General features: G+C 34.5%; 2 protein-coding genes and 1 pseudogene across 2 annotated transcripts in view; 1 reads left to right on the top strand and 2 right to left on the bottom strand.

The window, feature by feature from the left end:
- CHRM5 (cholinergic receptor muscarinic 5) overlaps positions 1 to 26,510 on the bottom strand; it is a 71,249-nt gene extending 44,739 nt beyond the window's left edge. Inside the window, exon 1 of the mRNA XM_006920525.2 lies at positions 24,958 to 26,510. The gene's annotated coding sequence lies outside the window, so the exon portion shown is untranslated. The remainder of the gene's footprint in view (positions 1 to 24,957) is intronic.
- The window catches only part of AVEN (apoptosis and caspase activation inhibitor), a gene marked incomplete at its 5' end in the record, with an annotated part of 139,323 nt that overhangs the window by 28,425 nt on the left and 84,292 nt on the right, over positions 1 to 26,606 (top strand). Inside the window, one exon of the mRNA XM_025038760.1 lies at positions 3,969 to 4,146. Within this exon, the coding sequence (XP_024894528.1) occupies positions 3,969 to 4,146 (178 nt within the window). The remainder of the gene's footprint in view (positions 1 to 3,968; positions 4,147 to 26,606) is intronic.
- Positions 10,091 to 12,411, bottom strand: LOC102887280 (annotated as a pseudogene).

The following is a 26,606-nucleotide window of genomic DNA, read 5'->3' as shown; positions in this document are numbered from 1 at the left end:
ATTTTTATGGTATTATTGTTATACATATTACATCTGTATGTTATAAAACTGACAATGCATTGTTATAATTAGTGCTTTATATAATTTAAATCTTTTAAAGACTGCAAGAAGTATAAGCATATACATACAGCTTTTTTAGGCTTATTTCCTATTTTTAGTTTTGTTCATTTGTTTCTGTGTATTTGAATTCCCATATGGAGTCATTTCCTTAGTCCAATACACTTTTGTTCCTACCCACCTCTTTTGAGCTGTTTAGCGAATGTATTGTTGGGCTTGTAACATAGAAGCATAATTATGTACATTGTTTTATACAATTGCTTTTAAAATCTGTTATGGGGGGAGAGGTCGTATTAGATATATGATTTACAAGTATTTTCTCCTGTTTTTTAGGTTGCTTTTTCATTTTGTTGATGGTTTCCTTTGCTGCACATAAGATTTTTAGTTTGACGTAGTCTGACCTGTGTATTTTTGCTTTTGTTTCCTTTGCTTTTGGTGTCAGTTCCAAAACATTGCCAAAACTGATGTTAAGTTGCTTTCTAGCTCTGTTTTCTTCTAGGAGTTTTTTGGTTTTAGGTTTTATGTTCAGATCTTTAATTCATTTTGAGTTTATTGAAAGACTGTCCTTCTCCATTGTAAATTCATGGCTCCTTTGTCATAAATTAATTGACCATATATGTGTGGGTTTATTTCTGGGCTCTATTCTGTTTCATTGATTTATGTATCTATTTTTATGCTGTTATCATTGTTTTGGTTACTATAGCTTTGTAATATAGTTTGATGTCAGAAAGCATGATGCCTCCAGCTTTGTTCTTTCTCAAGATTGCTTTGGCTATTAGGAGTCTTTTGTGGTTCCATACATATTTGAAGATGGCTTATTCTATTTCTTTGAAAAATGTCTTTGGAATTTTGATAGAGATTGCATTGAATCTGAAGATTGCTTTGAGGAATATGGATATTAAATAATATTAATTACTCCAATCCATGAGCACAGAATTATTTTTCTGCTTGTATCTTCAGTTTCTTTCATCAGTGTCTTATAGTTTTCAATGTACACCAGACTAATTTTGTAATGATGTTGTTACATAATAAAATGTATATTTAGTTTTTACAAATATTCATCAGTATTATTTATTCTGTTCTTTCTCTCCATCTTGGGACTTTGCATATTTTATTTTGTCCCAGATCTTTGCAAAATGAAGCAAACATAAAGTCATTATGAGTTTGTAAGATATACTTTTCTCTGAGTTACGTAAGTGTCTTCTAAATTTACTTCTCACTACGCTCTTGTGATGGAGCTAATGACAACTCCCTTTCTTTCTGCACTTGATGGGAGTAATGAGATCTTTGTTCAGTGTTTTTTCTAAGTTGGGTATTAATGAGTATTCACCTGTGTGAAGCCCAGCCTATTATAAGCACTTCGTAAATATTAAATGATGGTGATGACAGGGTCATTCTATCTAGGTCTCCTGCCTCCCATGTCAGTGCTTGTTTCATTGAGTTAATAGTTCCTCAGGTGTTTCAGATCATAATCCTTTTTCATACCAAGCTAATTATTTTGCCCAGGTTTACATTTTTGTCATGTGTTATAGCTATGTTTAGAAGTTTTATACAAACTGGAGAAGTCTCTCTGAACTCTGATGACCCAGTGGGCCAACAAAAGGATATTGGATTTTCCCAGGTTAAACCCTGCTACTATTTTTGACTCTAATTCTAGCCCCTAAATTCTTATTAGTTACAAAGCTATTTTCCTTAGCATGTCTCTTTTTTTTTAAAGCATGTCCCTTTTAAAATTTATATAGCAGATCTCATTTAGTCACATACCTTTAATCTGCTAGCATCTTTTCGTTCTGAGAATCTTTTAGGAATGGCAGGAAACCTCTAGGTTCCAGGCAATCTTTGCAATGCCTAGATTATAATGTAGATTGTCATTTTGTGTCTGTGTTGTCAAGGAGGCTCATGATACTTGAAGGCTGAGAGTGATCTCGAAAGGTCAGTTACTCCCTCCGTTTGATGAAAACTTGTGAAATTTGATTCAGGTGAGGATTAGTGACTAGTTTTAAATCTGTTGGGTGAACAGCTGATGGGGAACTAGAAATCTGTAGTGGACCAAAATAACACTATACAGACAAGGTCCTAGATGTAAGGAGGATAGACATATCTGTATAGTGGGCGGGTCTGTCTTCATCACCCAAACTCGTTGGTTAATGTTAGCATTACTTATTTATGTTGGCTCAGCCATTTATCTGTCCTTAGACGTGATGAAGTAACAAAAGATTTAGAGCACCATCTGTGTTGTATTTTAGTCAAAAAAGATTTAATTTGACTCCATTGGGCATTTAGATTTTTTAGATTTTTTAAATCTGATATTGCTTGTAAACTAATCTATAAACAAATACCACAAGGAAGCAGCTGGACAGAAGATGAGTCCTTCTACATTCTCCCTGTACTGGTCTCTTCAGTAAATCGGTGTCATAAAAATAGAGATTGTGCTAGACTCAAAGAGACTTCAGGGGCAAACAATGTGATATAATGCACGGTCTTGGGTAGGCTTGGGCAGACCAGCTGTAAAGGAAAATTTTGGCGTCAGGGAAATTTGGAGAGTCTAGACATTATATGAAATGAAATTTATTGAAAAGGAGAAGTGGAGAATATTGATGAGAAATCTGCTTACCAAATATGTATATAAAAATATATAGATAGAAAAAAATCTAGAAGCATATGCACTAAAATGTTAGTAATGGTACTTTCAGGTGATGGGAATATGGGATTTTCATTTAGTTTTTGCTTATTCATCCTAATTTTCTGCAGTGCACATGTTCTGTTTCTGTGTTAATAAAAACTTTAAAAAAGGGCTATCCCAACCCATCCTGTACAGATGGGTTGTTTTAATATATTTCATAAGTTTTTTTCTTGATAAAGATTTTATGATTTTTGGGATACTTTTTTGAACTGTCTTTAAATTCTATATGCATCTCTTTTTAAATTTAAATGTTAAACACATATAAAAGTAGATGGAATAATATTATGAATTTTCATGTGCCCATCATCCAGTTTCAGAGATTATCAGTTGTGCTGTTTATTTCACATCTACCCACCATTTCTCTCCACTCATTATTTTGATACAAATCCCACATGTCGTATCTTTCATCCATAAATATCTTAATATTTATTTCTAAAAGGTAAAAACATACAAAATAAACACAATACTGATGTCATACCAAACAGTAAACAAATAAAATAATATCCTTAATATAATCAAATATTCAGTCTTTGCTCACATTTTTCCATTTGTCTCATAAGTGATTTTCTCTAGTTATATTATTTGAATCAGTACAGATAAATTCCCAATATCACCACTGGTTATGTCCATTAAGCTCTTCTTATCTATAGGTTTCTTCCTTTTCCTCCACCATTTTTCCCTTTTTCAGTTATTGAAGAAATTATGCCCTTTTGTTATTTCTCACATTCTTCAATTTTCTGCATGTTTTCTTGACCTTTTAATGCCTAAGACTGGAAACTGTTCTCTAGGATGCATTTCAGCAGAGTTCTCATTTAAAGCTTATAACATTTATGAAGTGTGTTTGCAAAATTTGTAAATCGAAAGAGTTGACTTTCATTCTAAGGTCCTTTGAGTTTAAGACTTACCTTCTTGATTATTTCAATAAGAGGAAACAATTACTCAAATAGGATACACTGGGAGTAGACTTTAGAAATATCAGTTACACACATTTTGGGGTAGGAACTTGCCAGATTTCTTTTTTCAAAGCTAAATGAAAAGTTTACTCTGAAAGTACACTCTGGTATATAAGGTTATCCTGAAATATTTAATATCTTCAAAGAGCTTGGTCTATAGGTATGCTATTTATTGTGATACCTACATACTATTTTTCTGATTTTATTTTACTGCTAAGGCTACTAAAGTCAAGATTTACATTAGCTGCTTATTGATTTGTCTCTGATGATTGCAGGTTGAAGATGACAGTGATGCAGAGACCTATGGAGAAGAGAATGAAGAACAGGGAAATTATTCTAAAAGAAAGATAGTCTCTAACTGGGATCGATATCAAGATACTGAAAAAGAGGTCGATAATGAAAGTGGAGAATCACAGAGGGGGACAGATTTCAGTGTTCTTCTCAGCTCTGCAGGTATGCATTCCAATTGCTTGCATACTGGTTAGTGCTATGAAAGTTGCACAGACATTTTATTTATGTTCCTTTTTAAATTGCATTTTAGTAACTAGCAATTCATCATTAGTCCTTTGGATTTTAAATCCAAATAAAGGACAGTGTGTCTAATGGTTAGCAAGGAAAAAAATGACATTTCATTAAGTGGAAGTCAGGGTTTCCATGTGCTGATGTAGAGTGGCTTAAGTAGTGGTCGAAATAGATAAAAGGCTTTGTATAAATGAAAAATGCTGAACTATGCCCCTCTTAAGTGGGCAGTCTGAGAAACAGCAGTGTTTTGATTTTAGAGGAATGGGCACTTATGTTTATATTGAACTTCATGGAGTTTCTAGAATATATGTTCCTTTTTCCCTTATAGCAAAGAAGTGCATATTAGTGGATATGCACATATTTAGAGACATATGCATCTGTACACCAAAACTTATTTTGTTTTTGGACTGTTTATTAAGATCTTCATATTGGGCAATGTGCAATAATTTGAAACTGGAGAGTAGTTGCAGGAAATAATGGAGCAGGGCTGGTTATATAGATGGCTCCTTCCTATTGGGTATGGCGTAAGAATTTAAAGGATGAATAGAGGACTGACTAGTGGTTTTCAAGGGTTAGGGATGGGAGAGTAGGGGCCGGATGTGGTTGTAAAAGAGCACCATCGAGCCTTGTGGTGCTGGTGCTGATCAATATCTTGATTGTGGTGGGTACACAAACCTATGCAAATGATAAAAATGTAGAACTTACACACATGAGTGAGTACAAATAAAACTGGGGAAGTCTGAATAAGATTGGTGAATTGTGTCCGTGTCAATATGTCCATATCTTGGTTGTGATATTATACTATAGTTTTGTAAAATGTTATCATTGGGGGAAATTGGCCAAATATGTGAATCTACAATTACTTCAATAAAACAATTGCCAGATTAAAAAATATTTAAAGGATAAAGATGTGAGAAGCAATGAGGCAAAATGAAAAAATCTTTTCAGTTTGTTTTGAACTCCCTCTTCCCCCCAACTTCTATGTTGCTTTTGAGTTCTATGTTTCTTTCCCCACCGCTCATCTGCCTGTATTTTTGAGTGTCTTTACCAGACTAAGAATCATGTAGTGATGAATTCTCTTCTAAGGTAATAATTGGAAGGAAAGAGGTAAGTGGAACGAGTAGTAGAGTGTGAGTCAGAAGAGCAGATTCAGTCTGGTGCCACATTCTATGTGACACACAGCTTAACAACCTTAGGTAGAGGTTTGCCGATGGCATCCAACTGGTGACTCATCTTTTTGCCAGTCAAGTGAGTAGTTTCCCCTTATTTCCTTCATTTTGACCAATTATGGATTTAAAAGCCTTTTATTCAATCTAGGAGAGGTAAAATGTGGGCTTATTAGCTTTAATTTTTGTCAGCTGTTCTAAAAGATTTCGGGGTGGGGGGGGAAGTTGTGAAGTAGTGCAATAAAATTAACATGTGGACTACCTGTGAATTTAATTGACTCATTTGTGTGATCAGTTACTAGGACAGTCTCAGGCAATGAAAGATACTGCATAAGTGTTTGAAGGCGATTTAAAATTCTAGTCTAACCCAGCAGTTATGTGCATTGGCTTATGATTTTGGTTCTTTTAGCCATTTATTTATAACTTAAAACCTGTCATGGTTTGGGCCCCATACGTTTTTTTGGGGGTTTGTTTTTTAGTCTCTTGCTTACTGATTTCTTAAGTGACTTGTTTATTTGTGATTGATTTCTTAGGAGATCACACCCGTCACATCTTTTGATATGTGCTTACATTTCTTATCCTCTCTGCAGCTGATTTACCATTTTATTTTCACCACAGCATAAGCCTGAGAAGAAAGCATGTGCTTTCTTAATATGTGTTAGAGTGGGGCTATATTGGTCTACTTTTGAGAGGTGGAGTTCATTCTCTGATTATAAAATATCATGAATATCCTCTAGATAGGCTGACTGTACTCCTTGGTATGATTCTTATTTTTAGTATACTGTCCTTGTTTGTGTAAGTAAATATAGAAACCAGGGAAAGGGTATTGCTAGTTTGTTAGATGTGCATGTCATAAACTTTTCGAGATTTTGCCAGATTGCTCTCCAAAGTGGAGATGAGCTAGAATTCCTAGTGTTCACTATCTTTGCCAATATGTACTATTGTTAGACTTTTTGATTGTGTCCATCTGATTGGTATCTAGCTGTGGTTTTAATGATTATTTGAGCACTCCCTATTTCCACATACTGTTTTGAAGGCTGAGCATGTGGCAGTGAACAGAACAGACAAAAACTCCTGTGCCAAGGAGTTAGCATTCTAGAGGCTGGAGACACACAATAAAGGAAAGAAAAGGAATGTCTATGAGGTGTGATAATTGCTCAGGATAGAAATAAAGTGGGGAGGGGCTGTTACAATTTTAGAAAGAGTGGACAAGAAGTCTTACTGAGAAGATGACATTTTGAATAAAGACCTGAGGAAAGTGAGGGAGCAAACATTGAGGCTATCTGTGGGAAGAATGTTCTAGGCAAAGGAAATAGCAAGTTCAAAGACTTTGAGATCTCTGAGATGAGCAGCCACTGCAGGGTTTTGAAGAGAAGAGTGATATAGCTAATTCGTATTTTAACAGGATCACTCTGGCTGCTGTTTTGGAGTAACCTGAATATAGGTGAGGGAGGGAGCAGGTAGACCAGCTGAGCTATTACAACAGTCCAGACAAGCGTTGATGGTGGCTGTGGCCAGGGTGGTAGTGGTGGAGGTGGTGAAACATGGTTAGATTCTGGATCTGTTTCGAGGGAATTGCACATAGGACTTGTGAATATGGGGAATGAAATAAAAAGATGTAGAGGGATGACACCAGATTTTTGGTTTAAACAGCTAGAAGAAGTGGGTTGCCATCAGTTGAGATGGATAAAAACTATTGGAGGTGCTCAGTTTTGCATGTGTTAAAATTGAGATGCCAGTTAGACATCAGGATTAGTCAGAGTTCTGTCGGAAATAGATGGCACACTCAGTATAATTAGAAGGAAGTTTTAACAAAGGAATCATTTATAAAGGTGTGGGCAGCATATAGGGAAACAGTTAGTACAGTATTGGGCGGGCAGGTAGCAGCAGAGATGTTACCACCACTAGTTACCAGAATGCTGAAGGAGAGGTTCATCTAGTGCAGTTTACCTTGAGAGGATGAATCACCTTTGGTCAGGAGATCTAGCCAGCAAAGGTAATGCCACAGGGAGAGAAACAGGAATAAATACTCTGGTCTTAAACTCTTTTTTTCCTCCAGGGCATACTATAAGCCTAGCCTACCAGAGGCCAGAAAGCATGGGAAGCCTGTTGCTATCAACAGGCAGATCAACCTCTTAGGGCAGAATAGGGAGGGAAAGGGTGAAAGCTGAATCTGGAGTAGCAAATGGAAGAGACCCAGCACAACATCCACTACGAAATATCACTCAGATTATTGGATTAAAGCATCTAGGGTTTAGGATCCAGGTCTGGACTGGGGATACACATTTGGGCAATGCCAGCCTGGAGATATTTATTTTTATTAAATTTATTGGAGTGAATTGGTTAATAAAATTATGGGTTTCAAGTGTACAGTTCTATAATGCATCACATGTATATTGCATTGCATGTTCACCGCCCAAAGTTGTATCTCCTTCCATCACTATATATTTGACCCCCTTTACCCTTGTCTACCTCCCTTCTGTTTTACGCCTTGATTGAGAAATTTGTCTTTCCCTCAAATCACAAAAATTTTCTCTTATATTTTCTCCTAAAAGTTCAAATTTTGCTTTGTTTTCTGAAGCGCGTTAAATTTTATTGGTTGCTACATTATATTACAGCCATTTTTTTTAAACCACTTTTCTGAGGTATGATTGACAGGTAAAAGGCTGTGCATATCTAATACCTACAACTTGAAGAGTCTCGAGATGAGTATACACCTATGAAATCATCACCATCATCAAGAGCATAGATGCATCGCCTCCCAAAGTTTCCTCCTGCCACTTTTATTATCCTTTTGTGTGTGTGCGTATGGTAGGACTGGTTAACGTAAAATCTACCTTTGTAGCAAATTTTGAGTATACAATATGGTTTTGCTAACTGTAGGCACTGTGCAGTATAGTGAATCTCTAGAACTTATTTACCTTGCATAACTGAAACTTTCACAGCCTTTTGAGATTAGAGGAGTGGCATAATTACTTTGCATTTCAAGCTTCCTAAAGAATATGTAAACTTTTAGATTCAATTTTCTATTTTTCTTTGTTAGTATATAATTTACTAAGTACTAAAGTAACCAAAATTATAAATAACTTATTAATCTTGAAAATTTTGATTTTTTAACATTAGACATTGTTGTTCAGCTTATGACGTTACAGTCTTTGTCATTGTGGTTTAATATAAGAAGTACAGGCCTCTTAAGTTGAACAGGTCTGGATTTGTATGCTACACTCTGATGTTTCTGTTTAACCTTAGGCAATACTATTTCTCTCAGTAGGGAATGCAAAAATAGAAAGAAGTAACAGTGCTTAATTTGATGTCAGCATCTTACCCCAAATTTACCACTGATTTTAGTTCTGCTTCACATGTAACCATAGTGCCTAGATTTAGTATTTTATCTGAAATTTTTTGTTGTAGCTTAATTAACTGGATTTAGTAAAGTCAAATAAAGTCTAATTTTTTTCTCTGAATATTAGACATAGCAATGGTTGCCAACAGAATTTATATATCCTTATGTTTCTGAGAAATTAAAAGTTGTTCTTGGGTATAATATAATTGATTATTAAGTCTATCTATTGAATCACCAGTGGTGGTCTGAGTTTCTAAGCATTTAAAAGTTGGTCTTAGGTTAAGTCATAAAATAAAGTCTTTCCCCTTTTCCCCACTTTACCACCTATAGTTATTCATTTGTTTTTGTCTTCTATCTCAGTGTCTGTCACGTACCATGAAGGATGGTCATTGTAACTGCTCTGTGTAATCCAGACTTGGTTTTTCAGACAAGAGCTTTATGCTTTGTACTGTTCTTTATATATTATTTTTCATTCCAAGATTAGCTGTGCTATGCATATACCCCTGGCCCAATTCTCAAATGTCGTTTTGAAGGCAGATCTTTTACAAAGACTACATCTAGCTTAATGCGATGTTTTGTCCTAGTGTAGAGTTTCCATTGTAACAGTGAATGTTTGCAGACTGGTAAATTCAAAAGTGAATTTCTGTTGCACTCGAAGTGGTGTATATATATATATTGGTATATTTATTTTGGAAAATTGTCATTTTCCAGTAAAGTTGAAGATCCAGCACTTCCACCCTTGGAAGATACTCTAGAGAAATTCTAGCACATGTACACCAGCAGACGTGTACAGATGTTCATAGCAGCATTGTTCAAAAGAGCCATAAGTGGAAGCAACTCAAATACCCATTAATGGTGGAATAAATACATAAATAAGTGGATGAATCTCTCAAACATAACATAAAATAAAAGAGACCTACGTACCCACACAGTTCCTTAGTATGATTCTATAAAGTTCAAACATGAGAAAAGTAAACTTTGTTATTTAGGTATGGATATTTAAATGGTAAAATGAAAATCAAGGAAATGATTATAAAAATCAAGATCATTATAAAAATCAGGTAGTCAATTCTAGTGGTGAGATGAAGGGTAATTATTGGGAAGGGGCATATAGCACATGTCGGGGTGGGGGAGTGATGTTGGCAGTATTCTATTTCTTGACCTGGTTGATGGTTACTTATGTTCGTTTCATAATTTCTTACATTGTATATATGCATTACCTGTCTTATTTACATATCTCCCCTATACAAGGGAAAAAAAAGTCTAAAAATGATAGAATTTCAGTTACCACAGTAAGCAACTCAGTGTCATTAATGGTAGAAAAAATAAAGAGCATGGGAAACATTTTGGAGAGGCAGTCCTTTGAGTACCTTTCATCTTGTGCCTTCAACATGCAGATGCTGCCTGCTCTGAGTTTCTGGCCATGTGCAGTGGCAGCTCATGTTTTTAAGTGGAGGGGACTAGTTTGAAATCATATTTTTCCTGGTGGGATCAGGAATCTTCTGATGTCTTTTTAGGACTCTTTCTGTAAGCCTCAAACAGATAATCATGACTTTAACTTTTCTTTTTGAACAGTAGTCTTGCAGTCCCAAGTTGTGTTTCATAAGCTTTGAGAATGGTACCACACTCTCACTTACATTCAGGCATAAAATGTTAGATCTTTAAGCAATTTTTCTGTCTCCCGCCACCACTTCTTTCCCAAATGGTGAGTCATCGAATTAATGTCATATGCTTTATCTATTCCTTTCAAGATGTCACAGATAACCATAATTAGAAAAATGTTTACAGTGTGAGCAGAATGGACTGGAGCAATATTAAAGACAATCATGTAAAATAATTCTTTTATGTGCAAGTCTATAAGCTGTGTTTAAGTGGAAAAAATACAAATGATTAGACTATAATTTGGTCAGCATAGTTGTCTATGCATATTTTTATTTAAAGTTGTTATATATCTTCCTCAATGTAATTTGATAAAAAGGTATTTTCAGGGGAGATTTTAATTGTAATGACATTTTTTTTTGGCCTTTGTATCCTTTTGCCAGCAATTAGACTGAAAGGAAAAAAAAGCATATCACTCCAGCAGCCTATACTTTTAAATTAAACTTTGAACTTTTTTCTTCTCATGAAGCAGCCAGATAGTTGTATTGCCCTTAGAGATTCCATTTTTTTCCTCTTTATATGGTATGTTATTTTATTTGTTTTACTAATATATTCTTGTATTATAAGGGCAATTTAATGGAAGACTCTTCCTTTGAAAATTAGAAAATTTGAAATAACAAATAGAACTATACATAAAAAAAAAAACCACTTTATTTGGATAACAAGAAAGGTTAAATCACACACACAAAAATCTTTCCTTTTCTTACAGCTTGACATTGAAGTGAGCCTAATGTGTTTTTCTTTTTTTAAAACTCCGAAGATAAAAGCAGCTGAATACATAGAAATTTGTTCGCTAAACTACTGGTCTCCCGTACCATTTTGTTTTCTGTTTTGATGCTGTTCATCTTTGTCTGTTTTTACTGATCCAGCTGCATCATTTTCATCACGTTCATCATCACTCCCAACCTTCATTTTCTTGCCCTGAAATCGCATTTTTCCTTTAACAGACTCAGCCTTGGCAGCTTTAATTCCTTTTCCTTCAAATCTGTGACCTTTTGATTTCCATTTGTTTAGGGATTCTTGTAGATCCTCTGGTGATTTTTTTCAGTGCTTTTTCTACCTCTCCTAGGACTTTCCACATCTCTTCCTTGTTCTTTAATCGTAGGTTACCATTGCTGGCTTCTTCGGCTTTCTCTAGTGCTACTTTAGCTTTTTCTTTAAACAGAATTAGTCCTCCTTTTGTTCTTCTGATGAAGTCTATACATTTTATTTCCTCATGATTTGAGAAGAAATGTGGATCTTCTCTACAGTTCTGATCATCTAAGTCATCCCCAAATTTCAGCAAATAATGCCGTCTTCTAGAATTTTCATTTCAGTATCTATAGTACTTCTGTTTTTCTTCTTGTTCTTGTTCAGCTCCTAATTTAGCTTATACTTTATTTTGCTCTCTTCTTTTTTTTTTGCGAAGTAATCTTCCTTGAAAAGTATTAAAAGGTGTGTGTCTTTATGCTTTTTCGCAGGTGACTGTAAACTTTTTAGCAAATTCAGTGCTATCAGATATTGCAAATTTTGATCTCTTAAATGCTTCATGTAATGTTTTTCTCACTTGAATGTTTTATGCTTGACCTTTATTTTCTAATCTTCTATGTCACTGAGGGTTCTACCAGTTGGGAAGCCTTTCATATCAGTGGATCTATTTTTACCTAATTTATTTTTTACTTATCCATCATCAGACCTTTTATATTCATCAGAGAGGTTTGCATGGAGAGCTTCTGATTTTAGCTTTACCTTCATTTATTTCTATGAATTTTGTCTTTGATTGTGCTCAATGCTTCTATTAAAGTCTGTTAGGCAGTGCAACCTATTGAATTTTAATATCACCTCCAGAGGATCCAGCTTTCATCCATTTTGATCTGTCCTTTTAAAAATTTATTTCATGGCAAAGTAAAGTCATAATACTAAAAGGATTTGATGACATATTAGTGCCCGAGTAGCCATTTTTTCACTATCATTTTCTGTTTCAACAAGTGAGGAAAGTTGTTGAATTACAGCATATCTTGCATGTGGATTCATTTAATACTAAGTGACATTAAGGCCCAATTATTTTTTAAACTTTTTATTTTCTAATATTTTAGATTTTTCAGAAGCGCACCAAGATATAAAGTTCCCACATGCCCCCTCACCTAGCTTCCTCTAATATTAACATCTTACATAAACATAGTACATTTATTAAAACTAAGAAATTAACAGTCACATACCAGAGACTTTATTTGAATTTCCTCAGTTTTTCCTCCACTGATGTCCTGTTTCTGTTCCAACTCTGGATACCAGGTTGCATTTATTTATCTCCTTAGTCTCCTCTAATTTATAACAGTTTCTCAGTCTTTTCTGGACTTGACCAAACTTTTGAAGATAGTGGTTAGGTATTTTGTAGAATATTTCTCAATTTGGGTTTTTCTGATGTTTTCTCATGATTGGCCTGAGGCTGTGAATTTTTGAGGAGAATACCACAGACATGATTTGCCTTTCTTGTTGGTTTATATCAGTGGACACATGAGACCAACATGACATTACTGATAATGTTAACTTTGATCACTTAATTAACATGGTTTTTGTCAGGTTTCTCCACTGTAAGGTTACTTTCCATTCTCTGTTCACTAGGAGTGAGTGACTTAAGTCCTGTTCACACTTAAGGGGATGGGAATTAAGCTTTACCTACTAGAGGGAGGAAGGAGTATCAAGGAATTTGTGGGCATATGTTAAAACAATGACGGTAATAAGTACCTTGGGGAAAACATTGCAAGGCAATGCAAGTACCCTGTTTCTCCTTAAAGGCTCAGGGGAACCAGTTCTCTCAGAATGAGGCTGAGAATGACCTCTGACAAGAGGTCAAGCTGTGATGATGAAATACTTGATCTTTTTGTTTGCTTAAGCTTTATTGCAGAGTTATCTATATTATAAACAGTGCTGTTCTTGTGTTATTGACTCTTCTCTCAATTTCTTTGAAGAGTGGAAGCATTTATATTAACTGAATGGAATTAATGAGGGTACATTTGTGAAACAAGGTAAAACATCAATAATTGATTTTAATTTATTTCTCATTAATAGTTACAAAATGCTTATTTTATCTCAGTGTTTGTAGCTACCAAGTAAGAAGAGATATACGTGCAAGTGTACATGTATAATATAAAACTTATGTATATTTGTGTGCGTATATACATATATATGATTAGCTACATTCCAAATGCCTTGTGTATACGTCTAAAATGTTCAGAAAAATCATTTAATTTTGTGTTTTTATATGTGAGAAACAGTCATGGTGTCATATGGAATTAGGTGCAGTTTTCTAAAAGTTACCCCAGTAGGAGTTGACAGATGAGGAAGAGGAATGCTTCAGTGAGCTAGCAGTCCTTTTAGTACATAACAACTATTTGGCCAATCTCCTGGGAGGTTGGGGTAATATTGGGGTAGCTGTCGTTCCCTGAGGGGTGTTGTTTAAATAGGGGCTCGTCTAGAGAAGGAATGCATTTAATGTGTTTCTAGATTCATAAGGGGAAACACATCCTGACATTTTGATGTATGACATAACCATTTATTCCTTACTGCTATTCTCAGCAGCCCCATAATCTAAATGTATTTTCAGATATTTGAGTTTAGTAAGAGAAAATCTGGAGTAATAGTATTTGGTATTATAGTATTAGTGCTAGATATAGGTAAGGATTTCTAGCACTTAAAAAACTTGTCGAGTCTTAAAAAAAAAAAAAAACCATGATCAAGATTTGGCAAGGGTGGTTTAACAGCAGTCAGTCAAATTGGATTTGACCACTATACTGATATTTGGCTTCTTAACCATTTGTTATTGCTTTGCTCCAGAACAGATTTTAGTAATCAGCTATTGTCAGAAATATTTTAATTTATTTCTTCTTCTTCTTCTTCTTTTTTTTTTTTTTTTGCAAAACACAGAATTTCTAATTCTTGGGATTGTCAGAGTAGAGTTTAGGTGGGAAGAGGATGAGGATTGGAAGGGGGAAATTGCAGGAATTTGCAGTGAACATTGTCGTGATATGTATTAGGGCCAACTTGTGAATTTGGTTGAATAACAACTACCTTAATTCGGGGTGGAGGGGGTAGATGAGGTGTAGGCATAAATGAATGTGCTAAAATAGTTCTTATTTATGGATCACCTGGCTGGGTATTCAGTACATTATGTACAATATTTTATTGACCCTAAAGATAACCCCGCAAGGTCCTTATTGGACCATTTTATAGATGAGGCGTATTAAGTTTAAGTTAGATAACTTGCCTAATGATACATAACTAGTATGTGATGGAACTGCAGTATGATTTCCTACTGTCTGATTCTAAAACCCATTACTATTCTTTATACTGAACTGTCACCTTCTGCAGAGTGCATATGGTTAGCTGTGCAGCAGTAGGCCCTTTGGATACACTATAGAAAATGAGTCACTAAATGATTTGGGAATAGTTATGCCCCTCAGCCCTGCTTTTTGGTAAAAAACAAAACAAAACAAAAAAACTAAAACATTCAGCTATTTAAAAAAAATTATTTTTGTTGGATAATTTGCCTTTTGATCTGGTCATGACAATGGGAACATTACTCTTATTACTTGCTACTTGTTTCATTTATACTGAAATAATATGAAAAACAAAATATGGATTTATTTCAACTATCTGACTTGTATCATTATGACAGTCACTTGGGAATTCTAGTATACTCAGGATTTATGTGACAATGAATTTTTCTTCACTTTTGATAATTATTAATGCAAGGAAAAAGATAATTATGTGTTAAACTATGTACGCTATATATGTGTAAATGAAATTCATCTTCATATTAGGAAAATTGACAAGACATCACTATTGTTAATATTTTTCACTTTACCTCTTGGATTAATTTAGATATCTTATCTCATTTTGAGAGAAAATAGAGAAGGATTGCTTCCAGTGCTGGAAAGATTCTTGGGAAAAGTTGTGATTTAATATTTATACATAAACTCAGTTTAACCTCAATGTAGACCAACTTTCACTTACAAAGTGAAAGAGTACTTATTTGCAAAGTGTTCTGAATCCCGGGTTAGTCTTTTGGATTTTTGATTGGAGGTTTAAGTGATATCATTTTAATGGTAGGCTATATTTAACTATGAAAGCTGTATTTTTTCCCTTATATTTTGAAGTCAGAATAGTATTGCAAATTAGTAATGCTTTAATTTAAATAAAGCGTAAATGTGATTTAGGTATTAACTAAGGTACTCACCTATACCTCTACTTAGAACAGGAAGTAATTTTGAGCTCTGTGTACAGCTAATAATGATAAATAGACCAAGCCGTGGGGCAAGTTTTACCTTTAGATTTTTTTTTTCCTGTGGCACTCCCTTTTCTTTCCCATTTAGGTACTTGACTACTTATTTTAATGCCCAAGGCTTTTATACAGTCATTTATGCTTTGCCTGCTCTCAGGGAATCTCTCCTAGGAAACCCATACAAGTGTGTTTAACATTCGAACTTTGTTTATATTGTATATGGCCATCAGGCCACAACTGGAGAAATCGGAGGGAGTGTTGCTTTAGAGACAGTCCATTTGGAGTGTTCATGTGTGGGATTACACTAGGACCCCCTTACGTAAGTAAAGCAACAGGTAAAGTGACATCATTTTAGAGCAAGCTGCTCAGTGAGGTCTTGTCAAGTTAAGACATTCTCAGTGCACTGGCACTTGAAAGGCATGCTGCTAACAAAAAGATATTGTTAAATCCAGTTTGTGTAGGAGTATGCATGTCTGTCAGCCATATAGTATGATTTCTGAATAAGAATGTGCTGTTCTTGATGTAACTTTAAAATAATGTATCTTCACCTCTACATATTTGATTTGCTTGTACCTGGTTGTTATGAGCCATACTAGTTTACAATGTGGTCATTTAAAAAAAAAATAGCACTAATTCAACCAGGATATCTTAAGTCCTCTCTCCCTTGTTATCCTTATGCTTTTTTTTCTTTAAAACTCAGAGGGAAAAAATGAGTTATTTGTTTTGAAACCCAGGGAACAGAGAATTAAGAACTATCATTACATAATGATTTCAGAGCTAGAACAAGTTAGTGTTCACCTGAATGGTTTCTTCTAATATCAGTCATAAATCCCTTGTGTTGCTTCTGCTATTCCAATAACCAGCAGTTGACTTAAGAAAAATATACAGCCACAAATAAGTTTTTTTTTTTTTTTAACCATTTAAGATCTCTATTGCTTCTCTGCATGTGCCCTTTAAGATTGCAAGGGTGCCAAAATAGCTTCTCTTAGTTGAGTGAAGGTGGCGTGTTTTGAATCTTTGGTGTCTTTTTTCTTATTCTTTAAGGGGCATCATAGAATGTACACCTTGAAACAAAACAATCTTAGATACCAGGTGCTCCAAATCTTTCACTTTTCATAGAGGGGAGACTGAGACTCCTATCACTTGGGATTTAACCTAAGGCCATTTAGGTATTTGTTGGAGATGAATTGCTCAGATAAGTATCTTTTCTGTAGGTTCGTAGACAGTGTGGTTGCTAAATCATAGTCGTAGACATCCCATTGAATTCCATTTTTATTTTGGAGAGGAATTTGAGTTGATTCCTTTAGGGGTTGTGTCCTTTGGGTAATATATAATCAGATTGGTATATAGAGAGGAAGTAGAGATCATTTTCTTCGGAGTTAAAAATGATAAATATTCTCAAGTATATACTTTTCCTAAATAGATTCCTATAGGATGAGAAAGAGACCTGGAGTACTGTATAAGCCCAAAGGTCCTGTTGTCTGTTTTTTGGTCTCTTGTTCCACGTTCCTACTTGTCTGGTATGGACATATATCTCTTCCCTCTATACATTTTCCATGTTTGTTTTTGTTAGACTTGGGATTGAGGGTAAAAATGAGTATTACTCACTGGTTTCCATGTTTATGATTTATATCCTTCTAATGTTTCTTGGGCATAGGAACCTTGGGAAGGGCAAAAACTGAGGCTGATTTCTGTTTTTCTCAGACCCTCTAGGGACCAATTTGTACTATTTAATTTTCATTTGGTATTTTTATTTACGATTTTTTAATGTACTTTCTCTCTCTCTCTTTTTTTTTTTTTTTTTTTTTTAAATCCTTAAGACACCTCCTCTGTCCTCATGAATTTACCATAGTCTGGTACCACAACATGTTCAGAGGGTTCTAGGGAAATAGTAATAATACAAAAGTACTGCCTTATTCAGAATGGCCAATCTGTACTGGATCTCTGCCTAGAGAGAGATGTTCTCTCATTGACTACTGTGATCCCCAAAGTTAACTGGACTAGTTTATTTGTAGTTTTAAATAGGAGCAGCGAATTTTGAAATAGTCTTTCTGATTTAAGCCTGGCTGATTTAACAGGGAGGATTAACTTACCTGAAGATCATATTATAGGAAACTTAGAGTATGATAGAGAACCTGTGATTCTCCCTTTGTAGAAATAGTTTCAAGGTTCAAAATTTCACAGATAAAGATACAGGGTTGGAATGAAAAGGAAAATATGCATGGGCCATCCTTTTTTCAAAGTGTCCTTGAGAGAGAGAACAAATGAATTGTGCTCAGTGAAGTTATTGGGCTGGGATACAACAGCCTGGCTCTAAGTATGCTGTCATAGCCTCTTAGCGAGAATGTGAATGTATAAAATGGGAGTTTATTGTGATGTGCAGTATTTTATATGCTTGTGAATAAAGGCAAGGGAAGAGTAGGAGGAGGATTTGTTTGTCTCATCCTTGGCATTTGTTGAAGTGTTGATCAGTTGATCTTTCTAAGGCAGCAGTATATGAGAAACAGTCTCTCTCTCCGTCCCTCTCTCCGTCCCTCTCTCCGTCCCTCTCTCCGTCCCTCTCTCCGTCCCTCTCTCCCTCCCTCTCTCCCCTGCAGTCACTGATAGAAAGGGTTTTGGTATTATGATTTCTCTGCTGTAGTAATTTATTAAAGCAATATGATGTTAATTCATCTTAGAATAGGTTCCTACTGACATACTACTTCCCTCTCTCCCTCCCTCTCTCTCTCTCCCTACCTCTCTCTACACACATACACACCAGAAAAGAGTAGCTTTATTAGAAGGGAAAGTAAAACAGCAGTACACTTCCAGACATGGAAGTGGGCCTGAGCAAGAGAAGAGTGGCTCAAAAGGCTCAAGGGCCGAGAAATAGTATCTTTCATGGTGAGAGTATTTATTGGAGCTCACTCTGAATTATCCTCAAGGCAGGCTTCCCTATCTCACTGTAAGAAGTCCAGGCTTTGTGTTCCCTTTAAGTGTAGTTACTGTTGTGGTTTTTGTTTATTTTGTTTCTAAAATGGGGAATGAGTGAGTTTTTTGAGGTGCACATTTTCTGCCTTCCTAACTCTTTGGTACCAATTTGAACCAAAAATACTTTTTTTTTTCCTTTTAACAAGAGATTAATCTTATTATAACTAGTTCCTGCCTTTGTGACCACAAGTTTAGGTATCTCTTTTCTACATTAAAAAAAAAAAAAAAATTACATCGAGAGTTGGTTTCCTACCCAAGGGACCCTGTAATATTGATTATTTTACTCCTATCTAGGATGTTACTACACCATAGGAAGCTGACAAAGGAAAGATACAAGAAACTAGCCTACGATTCTATTGTTACTTCCAGGATGTTTGTTTGAAAAGTTCAGCTGGGCATCTGAGACAGAAAAGGGACAATAAATTTTTTCTTTTTTTTTTTTTTAAAGTTTTAGTCTCTGCCTTGATGTTTACATTTAAAGTATTTGTAACAAAGATAGTTGTATAATTATGGCTACAAAAAGTTCCGTCTATGGCCATACTACCCCGAACATGCCCAATCTCATCTGATTTTGGAAGCTAAGCAGGGTTGGGCCTGGTTAGTACTTGGATGGGAGATAAAAAGTTCTCCTGATACTTAAAAACCTTGATAAAGATATAAGAATTATGACTAGCTTCTAATATACTAATCTCAAGTATTGTCTACTGGAATTTTTCTTCCCAGACCTATTTATAAAAAAAAAAATTTGATGCAAAAATGTCAAAAATTGATATTTATTAAAGCTGGTAAGTACATGGGTATTGGTCATCTGTTTGAAATAATTCATAATAAAATATTTAAAAATAAATAAAATCTCAAGAATATATTTCAAAAGATTTTAAAACATTTTAAGTGGAGGGGGAAAGACATTGCTCATTTGGGAGATTGGGTTCAAAATAGGAATCATTTGGGATTTTGGAGTTGTTATGAGAATTCCTTAGTAAATAGGAAATAGTGTTGAAGATAATCAGTGAATGGAAATGAATAAATTATATAATTATAACAAAATATTACATAATAAATTATGACATAACATAATTATGCCACCATAATCAAAACATGTTTTTTTTTTTTCAGGATGAAACATATTTCCTCTTAAAAAAAAAAAAGGTTGCTTTTATTTAATATTCTGCTAGATATAAATTTTAGTTACATATGATTTATGGTTTAAATACTACAAACTCTCTAAGTTACAGAGCCCATAAACTTGGAATCAACTAAAGGCAACTAAAATGTTTGCACAGTGTTATAGGTGAAAGAACATTTTAAGGGAGGCTTCTTAATATTTCCAACAATTATATTTTGTTCATTTTTTTATACTGCATTTTGATTTCTATTATGACACATTCTCACTGTTTCATTTCCATGCCCACTAGGGCTAGCAGAAACTATTGCTTCACATAACTCATCCCAGGAACTGTAGTGTATTTGGCAGTGTCTATATGGAATTAAATATGCTAAAATAGAGAAGAATACCTATGTGGATCCTCTAGATGGCAGAACAATTACAAAAAATATACCTTAGGAGCTGGTCCAAGAAGTGTTGGGAGGGGAGAGCAAAGAGAGATGGGATGAGAAGGGGGACCTTCTAGATAGCAAGGCTCTAGGCTTTCCATTTCAAGCAAACCAGGGTGGATTGGCTTTTGTATGCCTTATGTATCTTGATGTTTTATCTAAGATCTTGTTTGAAAGAATGTAACAGAGTTACAAAGATGATGGGATATCACAGGTCAAAAAATCTTGAGTTGTACACACCAACATCAAATCCCAGATATCTGTGAGGGCCAGTTTAGATCCTTTTTGATTATCGGTGAAGTTCTAGGTAACAATATGATATGGCAAACGTGCTTTCCATGTCAGAGCAAAAGTAGAAGGGGTAATTTTGCATATCAAATATGAGGTATTTGCACACCTCATAATATTGTACACTTAGCAGATAGGATCTGTTTGTAGTCATTATTTCAGTATGACTGTGCAGAAAGTTACCTACATTGACTTTTCTGTACTTGTCCTATTTGCTCATTACTAGTGAATTGAATTTGAGATATATTTTAGGATCACTATTCTTCTGCTTGTTTGAGATTGCACTGGAGAATGTATTAGGATACATTTTCACATTCGTGTAACACATCTATTGATTAACTACTCCTGTGCTTACCTTGGGAATAGACTAATGAGATGTGGTCCTCATCCTTGAGGTCCTCACCCATGAGGATGAAGAGTTTAGTAGGCAAGATAAGTGTATAAATAGATTTCCAGTGCAGTCTAACAAGGCGTTATAAAAGATATTATCAAAGTGCCGTGGAAGTTCCTAGGTATGAAAAACTCCTCTGTAGGTATTACCACAGGTTACCCAGAAATTATTGCATGCAGAGGACTGTGTCTTTGCTACACATCTGAAGGAAGACATGCAGCTGATGAAGGATTAAATATTAGAGTAGCACTATGTTATGTACTAAGCCTGACTTAGATTTAGGTTATGCACCACCCCCAGCATATTTAGATTATTGCACCAAGAAATTCTGTAAACAGCTAAAGATTTTTATTGGGATAACTGCACTGGAAACTGTCTTTGACTTTTGCTACTCAGAAGAGCACATGATACATTCATACAATGATAATAAGTAGGAAGTGTGACAACAGTGTGACATTAAACCATGGGTCTATAAAAGTGGTAATGTTTTCTGACTGGTCTGGATTCTTGAGTTATTTCACTAAAACTTCCAATACATGTGAAAAATGGAGGATGGCAAGATCTTCAAACAACTGTTGAATAATAAAATAGTAGTAATTAATCAGTACATAGGACTGGAAAAATGCTTTAAAAATTCTCTTGTATACCATTGTTTCAAGCAAACTAACTATAGATAACAAGATTTCAGCTTGGCTTGTTCATGGAGTTTTTTTTTTTTTTTTTTAACATATAATCTATATAGGCTCTTAGTCTGGGGGGTTAAGATACAAATGACTAATGTTTTGAATTGGGGCTATTGCAGCTAATCGAGGGATAAACTGCACCTATATTCAGTGTAGAAGGGTTAGTTGTTCTGCTTTGTCCTTTGCAGCTAGAGCTGCATAAAAGATAAAAAGAGGAGAGATGGTCTGTATATGTGTATGTTTGTAAGAGGAGTCCTCATTTTGTCTCCTTTGTTGAGCTCTAACTCCCAAATTATTTTTATTATTTTTTGCAAATTTTTATTGAAGACTTTCATAGAACACATTAGTTTTGCTTATTAAAGAGATTCCTCTTTTATGAATTTATATGTCCTTAAAAGAATGTTCATGAGCTCCCTTACCCACCCCCATGTTGCAATACTAGTTTATGTGCCACGTACTAATTAATCTAAGTTATGGGATCACTTTATAATCTACATTTAAGAGTCTCTTTCTCATTCAGAGAAATTCTTTCCCATTTTGAATGTACTGATAATTTTCTCAATTTCCTGAGTAGCATCAGTATTTCTATTCGAACCAAGATGATATTTTGCACCTGTTCCTCAGTTCTGTAGGTTTCCCTTCCATTACTGTCGGGTTGCTTGTTGGTGCTTTCCTCACTCCCATTTTATCTGTGAATTATAGCAACATGATGTTTACTCCTCCTTTTAAATTATTAATGAAGTAAACTGTGAAATAGTACTTTTATGTTTAGTAGTTGATGCTTTAAAAGTGACAAATGCAATGAAAGCATCTTTCTCTAATTCGATTCCTGTCATGCATCTCTTTAGTGTCTCTGTGATATGACTTGAAATGATAGTGCTCACATCTCTTTTGTAGCTAATTCACACTGAAAGGATATAATCATCTGTTTGATATCACAGTCACTTCCCCAGCTACAGATTGTAATGTCAGAAACCAAAGATTATTCTCTCTCAGCAGGAGGAAGCTGGAGAGGAGATTAATTTCTATGATGAACCATCATCCTTATTCAAATTTGGTCACTTCATGGAGAAAATTAACCATAATAAGGAACAAATATACCGGCTAGTTGAAATATTGTTGAATTAAGCTCAAAAAACTTTTCCATTATACTGGAATGAAAGAAAGTTTTTCAAAAATTCTAAGGAAAAATTTGAAAGTGACAGTATGCAGATAGCCGTAAATATTTATTGAATTCGTAGTGCCAGTCCCTTTAAATAAATGTTAACACTTAAAAATGAATTTTAGGGATATTCTAATTTTAGATACAAAACTGTTTCTTGCTATTTCAGACAAAGACAACATGAATCTAAAAAAGTTAACAGACACTAAATGGTGGTATTTTATTTTGACCTATATACCTACTTTTATTTTGTCATAGTTATAGCTTTTGAATGACTTAAAACATGTAGAATCCAAGGATATAGTAACAAATATCTTTGCAAGAATGTTGTAGCCAAAATATTTGCTCCATTTTTATGGAATGAACCAGTGATACACAACCTTATAACTTTTATATATGTGCATAAAATACATTTTAAATTATAGAAACAATTGGGCAGTCATTTAGTACTTCTATGAATGTTCAAAATCTTTTTGTATGTTAAATCTGTCAATACAAGGGAAAAACTCCCATAAAGAAACCAAATCTTCAGGTACTAGCATAAAATTACTTATCCATTTGTACCCATGAGATGCTAAAGTTGAAGCAATTTTCCACTTTTTAATACATCTTTGACAAAGTTAATTGATAAAATTAGCTAATGTTTTAATTTACTTTTTCACTAAAATAAAGAGGAAAATGTAAATTATTCCAAATGACTATAGAGTTTTTTTTGAAAGCTATTATTATTTAAACCAGGAATCATTATTCAGAATGGATTATTATACAGAAAACCTTGATTTAGATAGGAAAGAAAATGAAGATTCATTGGGATTGATACTGATCAGGGCTAAAGGGTAGGAAGTAGTATCTGTGCTCATTTATTGCCATTTGGAGATAAGTCACAGAAGCAAAGTTCCCAGCCTGATGGGACATGAATCTTTGTGTACATTACAATGAATAAATAAAATCCAGAAGACTTCAGGAATATAATTTTATACCCGCTTCAGTTCTGTTTATTGGAAGCTAATGGTTTAAGTGTAATATCGTTAATATCATATTTTTGCTGAAGTTAATATGAGTTGAAATATTGGTTAATATATTTCACTTACAAAATATATACGTATTTTTGAAGCTTGTCAGTTTACAAAATATATCACAATAAGGAAAAGATGAAAAGAATCCTTAAGGGTTTAGGTAAGTTTAAGTAAATAACAATACTTTTAGTTAGGTCTTGTATACAAAGTAAATATTTTGAAATTCCTTAATAAACACTTTCTCTGCAACAAACTGGTACATTACACTGTTACTACTTGTATGTAAATTGCTGCTTTCCTTCGATACTGGAAAATGAGTGAATTTCTGTAATGAATTCAGATACAAAAGACTTATGATAGTTAAGGTTATATGAAAACTAATAAGGTTGAATTTTGGCTAAAAATTCAAGGGAATTAAAATTGTGACAATCCTTTCTGCGTGAGTGTGTGTGTGTGTGTGTGTGTGTTGTGTGTGTATGTATGTGTATGGACAGTCTCTTTAGAAGTCTCTTGATGGGGTGATTTCTAGGGAATGTCTCAAAGGCATTGAAATTCTTTGATGGCTTTAGTAGTTCTTTGTATTTTACAGTTTGGACCATTGAATTGAGTTAAAGCTTTTGAGGTATTAAAATACCAGGCATCTTTTTGTTCTATTGTTAAATCAGGAAAATGTCCTCATTTAGTCTATTATGAAAATATCCCTAGTATCTTTAGGGTGAATTAACCCCATTCTACCCAAGTGTTACTGTTTTACTTTAGTGTGAATGACAGTGACATCACAGCCTGCTTTTCTTTTGTCATGATAAAAATCATTGAGCTTTGTTCTTTTGCATTAATAGAAGTAATATTAAAAATGAATTAATTTTTCTTTGCTTTACCAAGTGCCCTGGGAAACAAGTTTCATTTGAATATGCTCTGTAAATAGCATCTGTGAATGGCTCTCATGCCCCAATCGGGGCTCTCTCAATGCATTTTTTCAAGCTATTAAATAAAATTGCGATTTCAAAAATGAATACAAAGGTGGGACAAACCCAGTGAAAATTGAATGGGATTATTTGGGTGTTATATAGTTATGGATGATGAGTTTATGTAGCATAAGTAAAAACAAGTGTTTACATCGGAAGGCTTGAATCTGCGTAAAGCTGAAGGGAGAATTGCATAAAATTCAAATCTCTTGGCTCATTCACAGAATCAGCAGGTTTAGTTTCAGTAGTCAAGATATAAATTAATGTTATAAAATTAAATCTTACCTGGCAGTGGTTTGTTTGAAGCTCAGTAATTTTAACTCTGGCTGGAAATAGTAAGCTTCGATACCTGAAATGCCTTCTCTACTTCCTTTAGTGTTTTACCACTGTTTGATTTCTTGCAGTGTCTCTATATCTGTATTCCTGGTAATCCTGTAGCATTAGTTAGGGCAGCATGCAACAGATGAGGATTCCATTTGGATAGGATTATAGAATAGAGGGTGAATTTTGCCTTTCTTTATCTGATAACTGCAGTTGATCTGACCACGGACAACTTGAGTGTTCAGAACTTATTAAAAATTCATTGTATGTTTCAGCAGTGAGAAATCCTGGTTCTTTCTATAGATGTTCTACCTTCTGGAAAAGTTCTGTCCATATTTCAGAATTTTACACGCTCCCGAATCAGGTTGCTTTAAGAAATTATCTGGACTAGAAGCATTGATGATCTCTTGTATTCTCTTGCTTTCCTTGTTTTTCCCTTTACCAACTTTTCAGTCCATTAGATTCTTTTCTGTAGAGGATGATGGGATTTCTTCTGTCCTCCTTGTGCTTCTGTAACACATAGCTCTGGTATACCGTTTTTGAATAGAGAGGGAAAAATCCAAAAGGAAGTACAGCTTTATCATTTCTCTGGACAGCGAGCATACTTGGCATGAATGAAGAGCTGATATGAGCTGTTCAAACCAGACAGCACGCTGATGGGATGACGCTGTCATACATAATACACCCATTAATTACTTCTCCTGATGGACAGCAATATGCCCTGAAAGGGAAAAGGAAGGAACAGATGATCACATTTGGTTTGATAGGTGCTCTCTGAGCAAGCAGCTTATCACTGAGAAGTGAATCCAGGAAAAGCTGCAGCTTTGGAATGTGATCAGGTAGAATGGGCTAGAGTTGTTTTGGCAGACAGTTAAGTGACGTATCTTGGGAGGGAAAAGAGAGCTGAGCACAGATTTAGCTGGAAAAAGGTTCCAAAATGCTTTTGAAAATGTTTATTTTCCTCTGTTAGTCCTTTTGGCCAAAAGAAATACTCTGTAGTTTACCTATGTATTATTTGCAGAAATTTTGCTGAGCTCTTTTCTTATGATATAGTTTTCCCTAGAGGGAAAATAATTTTTTTAAAAAAAGTCTTTAAGACATTAAAGTATATCGTGAGTTTTAAAAATTTGTAGGAGGGAAAAGGCCACTTTTTTTTGTGAAAGGCACACTTGTTTTTGCATGTCTTTTGGGCACATGCATTTGTTGCTTTGGAATAAAGCGTTATGAGTCATCACTTGGTATAAATTTTAGTAGGGTCTTCATTTTAAAATGCTCTTAAATTAGATGGAATTCTGACTAGCAGTATAAAAGAATAGATCTAGAAATGCCAGCTTTATAATTTTTGTACTTCATTTTTCTACGTGTCCTTAGAGTCCTTTTAGAAGTTTCTGGACAATAGAATGCTTATAAATGTTTTAAAAAGTTATGAAAAATTTCAAACTTAGAAGAAACTATGGAAATATATGAACGATTATAAACCCATTACCCAGATTCAGTAATTACCAATATTTTGACACATTAGCTTCATTTATTTTTCTTAGTTGAAATATTTTAAAGCAAATCTCATTTCACCCTCACATACTTAATTTAGTATGTATCTTTTTAAAGTACAG

The sequence above is a fragment of the Pteropus alecto genome, unplaced genomic scaffold (assembly GCF_000325575.1).
Source record: "Pteropus alecto unplaced genomic scaffold, ASM32557v1 scaffold86, whole genome shotgun sequence".
Lineage (NCBI taxonomy): Eukaryota > Metazoa > Chordata > Mammalia > Chiroptera > Pteropodidae > Pteropus > Pteropus alecto.
This window is presented reverse-complemented; position numbering and strand designations above follow the sequence as displayed.